Source organism: Apaloderma vittatum, unplaced genomic scaffold (genome assembly GCF_000703405.1).
Source record: "Apaloderma vittatum isolate BGI_N311 unplaced genomic scaffold, ASM70340v1 scaffold41809, whole genome shotgun sequence".
In the NCBI taxonomy this organism is placed as follows: Eukaryota; Metazoa; Chordata; class Aves; order Trogoniformes; family Trogonidae; genus Apaloderma; species Apaloderma vittatum.
Genome location: NW_009737725.1, coordinates 4851 through 18085, shown reverse-complemented (window position 1 = coordinate 18085; position 13235 = coordinate 4851). Strand labels below are relative to the sequence as shown.

Sequence of the window (13235 nt, the reverse complement as noted above, 5' to 3'; positions counted from 1 at the left end):
CGGCTCCTGCCGTTCGTGCTGCGGGGCTGGGGCTCAGCGGTGCCTCAGTGCCCGGCTGCGGCCATAAGGAGCAGTTTGTGGCTTTCAAACAAAGGCTGTGAAGGAGCTTGATTCTTGGCTAATCAGAGTTTATTCATCTTTATCTAGTAACGGTGAGGTGGTGCAGGGGTACCCACAGTCGCTCGGGCAGGCTCTGAGTCGGATTAAGATCAAAGAGCGAGGTCAGAAGCCGCTAATGCGGCGCGTTTTAATCATGGGGGAGATTTGAGTGAAATTGTCCCTGTCCACTGAAATCTCCTCTGAGGTCCGGAAAGATACTTTCACTGAAAGTGGAAAAAATTTCTCCTTAGCTGTCATGGCTGTTCTATGAGACACAGACTGGAAGTGAACTGAGTTACTGCTCCCAAAAAATGTACTTTCTGAGCTGGATATCTGTTCCCTGATTTCACATCCTTTTTAACTGTAACAGCAGAAACAGCAAGGAGTCCACTAAGCCTCTTTCTCTTGAATTGAAACACGAGGTGCTACTATTTCAGCTCCTACGTGCCTCTCGGGTCGCTATCAATGAGACAAACTCTGTATCTTCTTGACAAAACCCTTCAGGTGAGAGACTTGGCTCAGTGCCTAAGCAAACCAAAGGTGTTGGTGGCAGGCACAAGCAGAGAGACATGTAGCGGTAACACAAAGAAATTCAGCCTATCTGGGTTGTATACTGATTGGGAAATGAGGGCGTTAACAGCATTAAATGAGTTTGGTAAAATGTTTAGCTTGGGGTGGGGTATCTGAGTCAGTATGAAATGGCAGAGTGCAACGAGAGTAGTGGCAGCTTTCTTCTCATCGACGTTTGGAGCCCTTTTACGTGACGTTTGTTATCTTGAAAGATGTCCCCTGCCTTCCTTGCAATGGTGATCTGCTCTAGGAAGTGCAGGACTTCTTGAGGCTGCAACCAACAGTTTCTAAATTACTTTTTTGTTGTTTTTATTTTTGCATATCTTTCCAGTTTAAGTGTTGAAAATATGTCTTGTTGTGTTTTCTCTGACTTTAGGCAGCACAGGAAGATCTAAACCCATTGTTTTCTGTTTTGAAAATATATAGGTCATTAAATACTGGCATAAACGTACTCTTTAGAAACAAAGTTGAGGCATTACCACACTCACATGTAAGAGGACACATTATAGCAAAAGTGTGCAGGGCTTAAAAACAAGGTAAGATGCTCTTTAACTCGTGATCTGCCTATTTTAAATCAAAATTAGTTTCATCAAGATGTGAAGTTGAAACTAGGATGTTCTCAAAGCTATGTTTCTAGCATCAGCAATGTGCTTACCCCAATAAGAGACATCCTTTTACTTTTTTAAAAAATAATTAATTTTGTTCAAACTTTAAGTATAGGCTGCCCCCTTCTTGATTTTGGTGAAGTTTGGCAATTGCAAGAGTTCTGGATTTTTCCTACCAAAACCAGTACTCGATGAACTTTTCCTTTTCTTGATGCTCTGCTTGCCATGCTGAGAGAGGAAGGGGAAACTCTAAAGTCATGATAAGAACATAAAGAGAGAGCCTTGCTTTCTGTGCCTGCACCTGATTAAAGCTGATTTTAGTAATATTTGAACAACCTTCTGTTTCTGAGTATCTGATTTTAAAGGTAAGGCCTACACAAATGACCTAGTTTGTGCTTCTACACTAACTCTGTAATTATGGAAAGTTATAAATTAGATTTAGTGTTTAGATGAAGAGAACAATGCCCTAGTAAAATGTTTCTTAAATGCTTTCCTTGAATTCTATGTTTGTCTGTGTAACTTAGGGAAGTATTTCATTACAAGTAAGGTAACATAAATGTTATCTTACTTGACACGTATCATTTCAGTATTGCATTAGCCTAGAGAGTACTTGAGTTTTCACTGTTGGAGAGGGATGCAAACTTTGGAAGTGACATCTCATAACTTGGGGAGGCCAGTGTGAAGTAACTTGTGAGCATCATAAAACTCTCGTATCCTGGGGATGATTCAGCTAAGATTCAGTCATATTAGTTTGCTTCCAGAAGGAATTAAAATACAAGAAGTCTTTATCAAAAGTTGTTTCTACGCAAGTTGAGCAATGTGCTTTAAATCTAGCCAAAAAGATGACTGAGTAGGGGAAAAAATATTCAGCTGGGTAAATCATGAAACGAAGAGTACTAGAGAAACGGTGCCGAGAGTAAGATTTATTTCCTTTAACTGAAAGAGTTTATAATATATTCCTTGAGAAGTCAGGCTGCAGCTATTGCTTTCATTGTAAACAGCCTCTGGTGGCTTCGGTGTCTTCTAATTCACATGTGTGGAGGCACAGTTACAGTTCCCTGGAAACAAGGATCTTTTGAACAATTGCAGCACACTGGTAGCATTGTAAGGATGGTCCCAAAGGAAGGTTCTTCCTGGAGCCTCTGTGTAGTCAAAGATGCTGCATGGAACATACAAGGCTGATGTGTCTTAAATATATTGTGAAATCTGGCCTAGAAAGTAGAGCTGGATCTGAAATGAGGTGTGTAGCAATGCTTTGGAATGATGTTGAGAAATTTGTATTGAAGAAATTGAAGAATGCTGCTCTTGAGGTTCGTGGTTAGTGCCAGAGAATGGTAAATATCTATCTGGAAAAATGGCCAACAACCTCTCAGTCCAAAGTGACTGTATATAACTGGAGGCATTATTTTTCAAAGCGTCCATGAAGAACAGTATTTAGCTGTTCAAATTCCCAAATACCTCTTTAAATTCAACTACTGTCTTAATATCTCTGTTAATGTTGGACACTCTGGAAATAATTGGTCTGGGCTCCTCATAAATCTCAGTTCTGTAGAAGAAAAGCATTTTCCATCCTTTAATCCTTCCAGGATAAATTCAGAGACCACTGCAATAGTCTTTTAGTCTTGCTGTCAAATCAACAGTATTAATGGCTTAGAACAATTCACAACAATATTTATAGGGGAGATTTATTGGTGTATAACAGCTTCTTCACTACAGCCATTTACAGTTCAAAAGCCTTATTGAAGGAGAAGAGGGTGTTAAATTTCAAACAAAGGCTTTCTCTATTTAAAACTTGTCTGAACTGCTTATCTGCTGAGCTCTTACAGTCTGTTTTTTGCTAACTGTAGTCTCCAGTCCTGACTTCGTCCTCAGAGAAACTGTTGAAACGGTGAAATTAGAAGTTTCTGGTTTCTTGTGGTATGAATTCACGAGAGTTAACAAAAGAGCTAATCCATTCTTATAAATGCAGAAGTCCTGGGAAGAGCAGTAGACAGAGAAAAGGAACGGTCGTGTTTTCCTTTGCAGGTGACCTTTTTATTGCACTTTTTCTAAAGATGAAATGACATCCCCCAAACTCCTTCTAATGAGAAAACGCTTGTGTGCTTTTGACTTAAAAAAAAAAATAAATTGTACTGTGGCAGGGTGGGAGGGCAACCAACCCCAAAACTAAAAAACAAAGCCACCTGTTGGTTGCTGACTGGCCTTTTCAAGAGAAGAGGGATCAGACTTGCGGACTCTTCCAGGCTCTGCTTGCTGAGTAGGCAAGGAGCAAGTTCACGTTTCCTTACGATGCCTCTGTAAGGGTTGACCTGAGTAACAGGGGGTGAGCAAATGGATCTTACGTCTCTGTCGAGTTGGGTTTGGCAGGCAGCATTGTCATGAGACAGCGCAAAGGGTGAATGCTTGTTTTTTGGGTGACCCTTTTTTTGTATGTTCTGGTTCCTTCCTTTGTCGCACTATCCTTTTGACTTCTGCCCTTTCTTTCTGTTTTCTCCTCTGTTCTCTCCCTGCTGAAGTGGCTGCTGTATACAGGATTAAGCTGGAGCCTTTCAGAAATAGATGTTGTGCCCAGTACCTACCCGTGGGTATTTAAGGCCATGACTTTGATTACAAAAGTCTCCTTGTGTTAGTACTGGTGAATATATTCCTTCTTTGAATGTCTGGATATGAAGTAGATCACAACGTTCCCATTTTCAGCTGCGGTTTTTGTGAAAAGTAGAGTTTTTTTTTTTAAGGTCTCTCAACTGTTTAACTCTTGGTGGGTAACATGAGAAAAGCAAAACTGGCCAGGAAGGTGTATATGTTGCGTGATGAAAACGAGGGTCCTGAGTCCTTTATTGTATTTGAACTCTTTCCATTTTAAAACCCAGTAGGAAGAATTCTACTAAATGGGAAGTTAGGTTCCCCTAGGGCCTCTCTGATACTAGTTTTGAAAGGGTTTTAACTGGAGTCTGAAGGGATGCAAACTCTGAAAAAATCTTTGCTTCTTTTTTTCCCCCCTTTTCTCTTTAAACAGGAATTTTTGCTTATCTGAACTACAGAGTGCCTCGGACTCGGAAGGAAATATTTGAAACCCTGATAAAAGGATTACAGAGACTGGAATACAGAGGATATGACTCCGCAGGTATGTAAACTAACTCAATTTTAGCAACCAGTAGCTACTTATGAGATATTTTGAGTACTTTCAAATTCTTCATGTTAGATTTTTTTTTTAAAATTTTTTTTTTTAATCCTACAGATTAAAATATCAGAACTAATTACCTTGATTCTTGGAGTTTCTCCTTCCACTTTCATCAGGGCTTCCAATTGGGTGTTTAGCTTTGTAACCAGGTGTGAGTGCCAGTGAAAGGAACAGGAAGGTTAAACTTGTCTTAAGTTTGAGTTGGTGAAGTAAGTCGGTCTGTTCTCAAGCAAAATCTGAGATGGCTCTTGTATGTGTGGTGGATACAGACTTCATGTAGTTTGATTTGAACATACACAAGTCTAGCAATAGACTTCAAGTATATCCTGTTGAAGGCTAATTTAAAAATAATTGTTTCACTGGTGTGCGCTTGTCTGTATTTTCTCAGTCTTTTTTTCATCCAGTGTATTTCATGCTTTAAATAACACTTGTGACCGTGTCCTCTACTGCAGGAGTGGCAATTGATGGAAATAATAATGAAGATAAAGAAAGATTCATCAAATTAGTTAAGAAAAGAGGCAAAGTAAAGGCCCTGGAAGAAGAGTTGTACAGTAAGTGTCTTAAAAGTTACCCCTTTATTTTGGCCTCCCAGACAGGTATCATCTGCATCTCGGCAGAAAGTCAGACCATGAAATTACAGTTAAGATTTTTGTACCAGAAAAACTGCATCGTGTAATCCACTGGCAGTGAAATTGTTTGTGCCCCCCAAATCTGCACTTGAAAAGCAAGCTGAATTTTAGGTACAGTGCTGTGAAATTGCCAGTCTGCTCTCCCCTCTTTTGCTTGCTTCTTTGTTCAAGACCTGGGCTCCCTTGGTGCTTTACTCAGATGATTTCTGTGCTTGGTAGCTGAAACCTCGAAACATGGACTCTGACAGAATTTGTGACCGTTTAAGCAGCTGGCTGTCATCACAATCTGCTTTATGCAGTGCTTCCATCTGTGAAGAACTGAAGTTGTGTTTTAATAAGTTTACATGATAATTTGTAGTAATGCGGCCTGATCGCCTGGCAGTATTGGCTGAAAATGCTCGAGTCTTGGCAAACAAAGTTTTAATCACAGTGGCCTGAACTATCTGAAGTGTAATGTCAAGAAAGCAAATCGTTTAAAAGAAAGCCAGAAGATAACTTTTAGGTTTTCGCCTGTTGGAATTTAGTGTTTTACTAGTTGTGTGTGTGAGAGAAAGTTTACTGACTATTTAAAGTTGAGTCTGAATTTCTTGTGTATAGAACAAGATGACTTGGATTCAAAGGCAGATTTTGAAACGCATTTTGGGATTGCTCACACTCGCTGGGCGACCCACGGAGTACCAAGTGCGATCAACAGTCACCCTCAGAGATCAGATAAAAGCAATGGTATGTAATCTCTGCAGCACTCTGGAACTGTATGAACTCGAGATGGTTCAAACCACATAGTACATAAGTTCTCTGTTCTTACTGGTGTTATGGTGTCTGTTTTGCATACTGGCGCCTCTGCCATCTTATCAAGGTTAGGCACTTTTGCAGTAAAATAGCCTCTTCTGAGGCTAAAGTAACACTGTAAAAGATTAATGAGATCTGTTCCCTGAAAACTGATGCAAGTTAGTCAAAGTGCAGCGTTCTTGTTTTAAAAGATAGGACTCTGAAAACGTAAATGCATCGATATTGTCTTGGTTGGAAAAGGGAGATTTCATATCATGTTTCACTTGAGGTGGCTCAGTGCTATTCTGCTGGATGTAGTTTAAAACTGTCTTAATGATTTGGAACAACCTTTATATGCCTCTGGAATTTTTAACTTTCTGCTTTCTGTTGACCATGTTGTGATAAATGGTATGGCTGAAAGCCATAGCAGGTAGTTTCTAGTGTACTTGTGAGCTTTTTCTTCCCCTCTAATTTTGTGTGCGGAGTTAAATATCTTATTTTTTTGTTACTCATGAGTGTGCATACATATATATATATATGTTTTTCTTCTTCTTTTAGAATTCGTTGTTATCCATAATGGAATCATCACAAATTATAAGGACCTGAGAAAATTTTTGGTGAGTCTGTGGCGATTTGATACTAAAACTAGAAAGTAGGCGCTCCACCAACTACTGTCAGGTCTTTCGTGACTTTGTTGGCATCTGAATTCAAGTTTCTTGGTATCATCTGCAAAACAGCAGCATGAAGGAGTCTGCCTAATAGGTACTTGGGACCTGGTGAAGTGCAATATATTGTTGTAATGCAAAGTACCTGTGGGTAGAGTAGCAAGTTGTGCTTAAATTCTTTGAGCGGGTGTGTGGAGTGAGCTCCCTCCTGTCTCCTATTGCTTGAGACATGCTAAGTGAGCCTTACTACGGGTCTTACTGCAGTATTTCTGGAAAAGTAACTGACGGGATAAATCATTATATTTTGCCTGTAGCAATATGTATCCACTAGACCCGTGTGGTGCTCCAAGCAGGCTGCCGTGCTGGGCAGTCTCTGGTGGGAGGCAGCTGAGAGGCCCTTCTGTGTTCCTTGTCTGAGGATAAAAACACTTTTTACCCTTCTATATATTTCAGGAGAGCAAAGGCTATGAATTTGAATCTGAAACAGATACAGAAACGATCCCCAAATTGATTAAATACATGTATGACAACAGAGAGAGTGAGGACACCAGTTTTTCAGCCCTGGTAGAAAGAGTTATTCAACAGTTGGTAAGTGGGAAGTTCCTTTGCTACAGTATAAGCTATTTGTGGGATATTCTGCATTTAGATCCTCTGCAGGAGTCCTTAGAGGGTGCTGCCTATAAGCAATGCTTGATAGACCAAGAAATGAGATTTAAAATTTTGGAAACTTCAAAGGCTTTTCAATTGTAAATATTTAAATTGCATTAGCAATATTTTTTGTTTGGCATGTGTTCTTTATGGTGGTTTTTTTTTAATTTATTTATTCTTTTTTTAAAGCAAGAAGTTAAAAGCAATTTTTTAATGAAGCATCTTAATTTAAAAAAAAATAATAGAAGTCTCTGGGTGTTGAAATATCTCATAAAGGGCAGTGTGTTCTTAAAGGCTATTCTGATCATGTTAGAACACTGCTGTGATTCAAGTTTGTCTAATAATATGCCTTGGCTCCCATATTTGGAAATGGATCTGACAAGCTGCACTGATTCATGGCATAGCTGGTTTCCAAACTGCAAAGCGGGAATCTACTGTTACTTCCTATATGAATGCTTAATAACTTTGAGAGATGCAAACTTGGAGAAAGCTTGCTTTGTTTGCTCTCTGGGCAGATGTTTTCCCTCCCCTTCCTGCAGTTTCTTGCACTCTTTTCACCTCCCCTTTCTCCCCTCTGAAGCAGCTCTGTAGGATTCCCTTTGAGCAGGGCTGGAATATGCACAAAGTAAAGACCTGTGTGGGTCAAGAGGGAGTAGTGGTGCAGCCCCCAGTTGAGGGGAAGGTTGGCTTCACCTCGCAGAGCGAAAGTGGAGGAGTCTGGCTGGAGTCCCCTCGAGAGGAGGGGATGTTAACATTTCCCCTCCCTTTGCAAGATGCGGGGGCTTTTGCTCCTGCTTTGGGAATACTCCTCAAGTTTGGAAGCTGTGTTAATGCTATGGAGTGGTTGACCATGTGTTCCTGTCTTTGTTCATGCATTGTGGATTTTGTGATTTGTTGGGGTTTTTTTGTGGAGGTTGTGTTTTGGGCTTTTTTAAGTATGTTAGTGAGAATTTACTGCTTAAACTAGAAATAGTAACTACAAAATTTCATCTGAACACTATAAACTCCAGCTACATGCATGTTCTTTTTAAAAGTCCTACTAAAAGTAAACGTTTAGAGTGTTCATGTTGATTACGAGTAACATCTCCGAGATTTTCTTAACCCTTGCATTGGAAGGTGCTGTTTTTATTCATTAAGAGGCTAAGTGCTCGCTTCCTGATCTTTCAACTGTTGCACCTTTACGTGCTTGTTGGCTTGTCCTGCTCCCTGACCAGTTCCTTTAAAGGTGCAGTCTGCCCTCCAGGAAGAGATTCCTGATAGTGGTGAAGAGCTTTTCTTCACAGCCTGCTCAGGAAGAGGGGCCCCAGTTTAATGAGATGTAATTAATTGTGATAAGCTGCTCAGCTATTTTTTTTTCCCTTTTTCTTTTTTTTTGCTCTTCTATTTACATCGTTTCCAGGAAGGTGCTTTTGCATTGGTTTTCAAGAGCATCCATTATCCAGGTGAAGCTGTTGCTACCAGGTTAGTAAAAGTCCATTTTATACATAATTCATGCTTTTTTACGTTAAAAAAATGCTCACATCTCTTAATTAAATGCTGTAAACTTTTTTTTTTTCTTTAACCAAAGCTCAGAAGATAGATAACTGCACCAGTGGAATCCTTGTGAAGTGCAGCAAAGCTCTGCTGAGCTGGTCTTCAACTCACTGTTAGATATTACTTAGTTTGAGCTCTACTGACTGCGGGTCACAGAATTTGCAGAGGCTTGTGTTGATTTTCCATAATCCTAGTTTTTTCTAATAAATTAGCTGTAACCACTCACTGTTTGAGGATGCAGAGACAGTAGTGAAAAGCAATCAGATGACAGTTCCTTGCATCACACATATATGCTTTTGGTTGGAGAACATCCAAATGACAGACTCGGGAGGAGACACCACGGACAAACTCCTTCCTTTGTCCTCTTATCTGTTACAGTGTGTCCATAAAAAAGCTCAGTGCATCTTCTCTTTCTACAGTTGTATTAAGAGTGTTCTAAGACTTCTGTATCAAAAAGGGGTGGGAAAGGGTATAGTTCAATTTTTGTTCACATTGAATAAGGACCGAGATAAGTACGTTTGGGTTGTTTAAAATGCCATCACACTAATAGGTTATGCAAGTAGTGTTCTGTAGCTGTCATAGCATTTATGAGTGGTTTTCTTTCCTGTACAAGTTCTACTTTTATTTATGATTTGGAAAACAACTTTCAGGAAATGTAAAGCTATTAAAAGTGAAGTAGTAGTGGGAATAAAGACTTATTTTATACTACAACCAAAAAGCCCATCGCTTCTGCGGTCTCAGATGGGACTATATTAAAACTGTGAAAGAGGCAGCTGTAGCATCACTCTAACTGGAGAACATCTTCTGAATTTAACTGTTCTATATGTGGTTGAGGTTTGGGTTTTTAGGAGTTGAGGAGATTAAGAGAAGCTAAAGTTGTCATCTGAGGTGCTGGGAGTGGTGAATTAGTCTTTCATTCCTGTGAGGTTGTGTTAGGTTTATTTTTTTTTAAAAAAAAATAAACTCTTTACTGTGACACATGACCCATATAATTAAAAATTGATCTTCATTTTCTGAAGTTTCAGAGGTGCAGTAGTCATGGCTGACATTTTTGAACTAAAGAAGCCAAAGGGTGGAACAGTAAAGAGCTCTAGGAGCTTATTGCTTCAGAGGCAGAGTAAGCTTTGTTTAAAACTGGAGCTCAGATTGGTGCCTGTGCTGAGCTCTTTTGTGATTGCTGGAAGGAAAACAACTAGTTCATATATGTTTTTGTCTACCTGGATGTAGTTCATGGAGAATTACCAAGCCATGTGCTACTTATTCATATAATAATATTGGACGAATCTCACAGAAACAGAGTAGTTACTCCTGCCATATAATGGCTTTAGGGTCAGGATTGAGGAGGACCTTCCTATTTAGGAAGCTAGATGGAATGTTGTCTTTCAGCTTCACAGATGTTCTTTGACTTCTTCGCGTGCCGCTTTTTCTTTATAAACTTGTGTGTTTTCCCTTTGTAGGAGAGGGAGTCCTTTGCTCATTGGAGTTAGGAGCAAGTTCAAGCTCTCCACTGAACAGATTCCTGTTTTATATAGAACGTGTAAGTTGATAAATCCAATGACATTGGTTTTAAGAATTAAAATTATCATTCCTTTATGGTTAGAAATTAGATTAATTGGTCCTTTTACTATAAAACTACCAGCTGATGCCCCAAATACCTTCTTAGCTGAGGGTATTTTTATACCAGTGAATGCATAGTTCGTGTCAAAGCCCAGCCCCCCTCAAAATACTTCTGTAACTGTGATGCCTTGAACCTGTATAGTTTGTAATTTCTAACTCGAGCAGATCTGGTTTTGCGTTTAAAGTGTCTCATTTCTTTAACAGGCAACATTGAGAATGTGAAGAACATATGCAATTCACGAATGAAAAGACTGGACAGCTCTACCTGCCTTCATGCTGTTGGAGATAAGGCAGTAGAATTCTTCTTTGCTTCAGATGCAAGGTAGTAACGGGCTTAGATGTTTCTCAAAATACTGTGTTTGTTTGGAAGTGAGATAGTTCTCGAAATATTACACTGTCTTGCTGCTGTACTATTGTTTTCTGATAAAATAGCTTGTAATCCAGATAACTTTGTAAAGCCCCCAGGCTAAGTAACTTGAAAAATGTGAAGGCTCGACATTAGCATTTGAACGGTACATAAGTGCAATACCTGCCACTGTCTAAGCTCTCTGTCAAATACATCCAAATACAAATAGACACTATCAGCTGAGTATTTGGGTGCACTTAGGTTAGTCTGGTTTTGGTGATTTAATCCAGCTGTCGGAGGAGGAAGCAGTGGGGTAGTTCCAAATCTAGCAGAAGCCTGGACATCAGGTACACCTTGATCTCTGAAAGAGGCTTGTGACCTTAAGGGTCTGTCAGAGACACTGGGTGGCCAGATGTGGAACTTGCTGCTTCGTGCTGCTGTGCTTCCCGAGCCTTCTGCTCTGGGTTCCTGTGAAAATGCAGGAGGAGCAGCAGGTGGAGCCATTTCCTTTAAGATGGCTTTAGCTGTAGTTCTGTCCAAAAGTAAGCTCGAACCAGGGCTGGAAGTGTTGTGTGGCATCTTTAATTGCTTTGAAGGAGCGCTGCTTCCAACTCTTAGAGACACGTCAGGTTTGTTTTGCCTTTTTTTTTTTTCTGTAGTGCCATCATTGAGCACACCAACAGAGTAATCTTCTTAGAAGATGATGACATTGCAGCAGTTACAGATGGGAAGCTTTCAATTCACCGTCTCGAGCGTTCAGCTAGCGACGATCCTTCTCGGGCCATCCAAACCTTGCAGATGGAATTGCAGCAAATCATGAAAGGTGGGGTGAAACATTTGTAAACATGGATCATCAAAGACGGATAGTTACTGACTGTGTAGTAGATAAGGCAGAAAGCTGTGAAAGTGACCTGATATTTAGGCTGTTTGTAGTGGAAGCTGACAGTTCTAAGCTTTAAGAATAAGAGAAGGTAGGTAGTATGGGACCTCACCCATTTTTAGCCTTGGGAAAGTCCTAAATACTCCTATTCATCTCAATATTTAGTGAAAATATAACTAATGTTAACATGTTGTTGAATTTGTTGGCAAACTTTGGCTGTAAACTAAGAACTGAAGTGAAATACAGAAGTTTCCTTAAAAAGGAATTCAGTTACCTTGTCATGGTTGAGAAACAGAATGAACTACCAATCCTTCCTTTCTTCCTATCTTTTTCTACCAATCCTTCCTTTCTTCTTGCCTTTTTCTAAGCTTTTGTTTAAGCTAATAGTCAAATTAGTTTGCTACCACAGGTCATCTTAAAAGTCATCTCTTTGTAACTGTAATAGACTTGAGATAACAGACCTAAGCGTTACCAGGTATTTTCTTTCTAAACAGGTAACTTCAGTGCATTCATGCAAAAGGAAATCTTTGAACAACCAGAATCAGTTGTCAATACAATGAGAGGCAGAGTGAATTTTGAGAGCAGCACAGGTAACTCAGAAGAGATGTTCAAGCTACACTAGCCTGCAAATTTTTAACATATTAACTAGAAAATAAAATGTATAATTGATACATGCTTTCTTGTTTGTTTACAGTTCTGCTGGGGGGGCTGAAGGACCATTTGAAAGAAATCAGGAGATGCCGAAGACTGATCATTATTGGCTGTGGGACCAGTTACCACGCTGCAGTGGCTGTATGTTCAGCATGCATATGTAACTGCCAGTTGCTGAGTCTTTAAAAAACAGCTCTTCATCTGCTTTTTCTTCTGTATCTCAAACTTTGCCTGTCATTGAGGGAGCTTGCCCTTTTTTCAGTCTTCCTTTGTGCCACATTCTTTTTTAATGCTCCAATGCTATTACCTACCAGGCTAGAATATTTTTTTTCACTTGATTTTTTTAAAGCCCTGCTGAGCCATAATCACCAGGTTTTGTAATAAGAATACATTTAGATTGTCTTTGACTTCAGATGTTAAGACTTTTTAAGGGCAGCAATAGTAGCAAATACTGTGTTCTGCTTGAATACAGACTCGACAAGTATTGGAAGAATTGACTGAATTGCCAGTGATGGTGGAACTTGCTAGTGACTTCCTGGATAGAAACACGCCTGTATTCAGAGATGACGTGTGCTTTTTTATAAGTCAGTCAGGTGAGTTGCATTTACTGTTTGTCTTGACTTGAGCAAAAACTGCAGAAAACATTTAAAAAGCCAATGATTATATTATATTCAGAGACAACCTGTGCTTTTTTATAAGTCAGTCAGGTGAGTTGCATTTACTGTTTGTCTTGACTTGAGCAAAAACTGCAGAAAACATTTAAAAAGCCAATGATTTATTACCTTCTGCTTGTTGCAAAGGAAGATGATGGCTGATGGGTCTTGAATTGTCTTAACTGAAAGTTTCTGTCAGACTTCAAATATATAGGCAGCAAGTGAGTGCTGAAAGATTGTTTTCAGTTGCATTTTGCATTCTCTAAGTGTGGAGGCAGTTGCTCAGAACACAGAATTTTATGCTTTTCAGGAATCATTCTTATCCTCTGTCAACCTAAAGTCTAGATGCAAATATTCTCTCCAGGTGAAACTGCAGACACGCTTATGGCC

The 13235-nt window shown here is 39.6% G+C and overlaps 1 protein-coding gene across 1 annotated transcript in view; it reads left to right on the top strand.

The window, feature by feature from the left end:
* The first annotated feature begins 2524 nt into the window (after positions 1–2524).
* Positions 2525–13235, top strand: part of GFPT2 (glutamine-fructose-6-phosphate transaminase 2) — a 14246-nt gene continuing 3535 nt past the window's right edge. Inside the window, exons 1-14 of the mRNA XM_009877413.1 lie at positions 2525–2591; positions 4291–4398; positions 4908–5006; positions 5682–5807; positions 6411–6469; positions 6971–7105; positions 8565–8626; positions 10156–10235; positions 10520–10637; positions 11321–11484; positions 12036–12131; positions 12236–12333; positions 12665–12785; positions 13210–13235. The exon at positions 13210–13235 is cut by the window's right edge and continues 132 nt beyond it. Of these exons, the coding sequence (XP_009875715.1) occupies positions 2525–2591; positions 4291–4398; positions 4908–5006; positions 5682–5807; positions 6411–6469; positions 6971–7105; positions 8565–8626; positions 10156–10235; positions 10520–10637; positions 11321–11484; positions 12036–12131; positions 12236–12333; positions 12665–12785; positions 13210–13235 (1359 nt within the window). The remainder of the gene's footprint in view (positions 2592–4290; positions 4399–4907; positions 5007–5681; positions 5808–6410; positions 6470–6970; positions 7106–8564; positions 8627–10155; positions 10236–10519; positions 10638–11320; positions 11485–12035; positions 12132–12235; positions 12334–12664; positions 12786–13209) is intronic.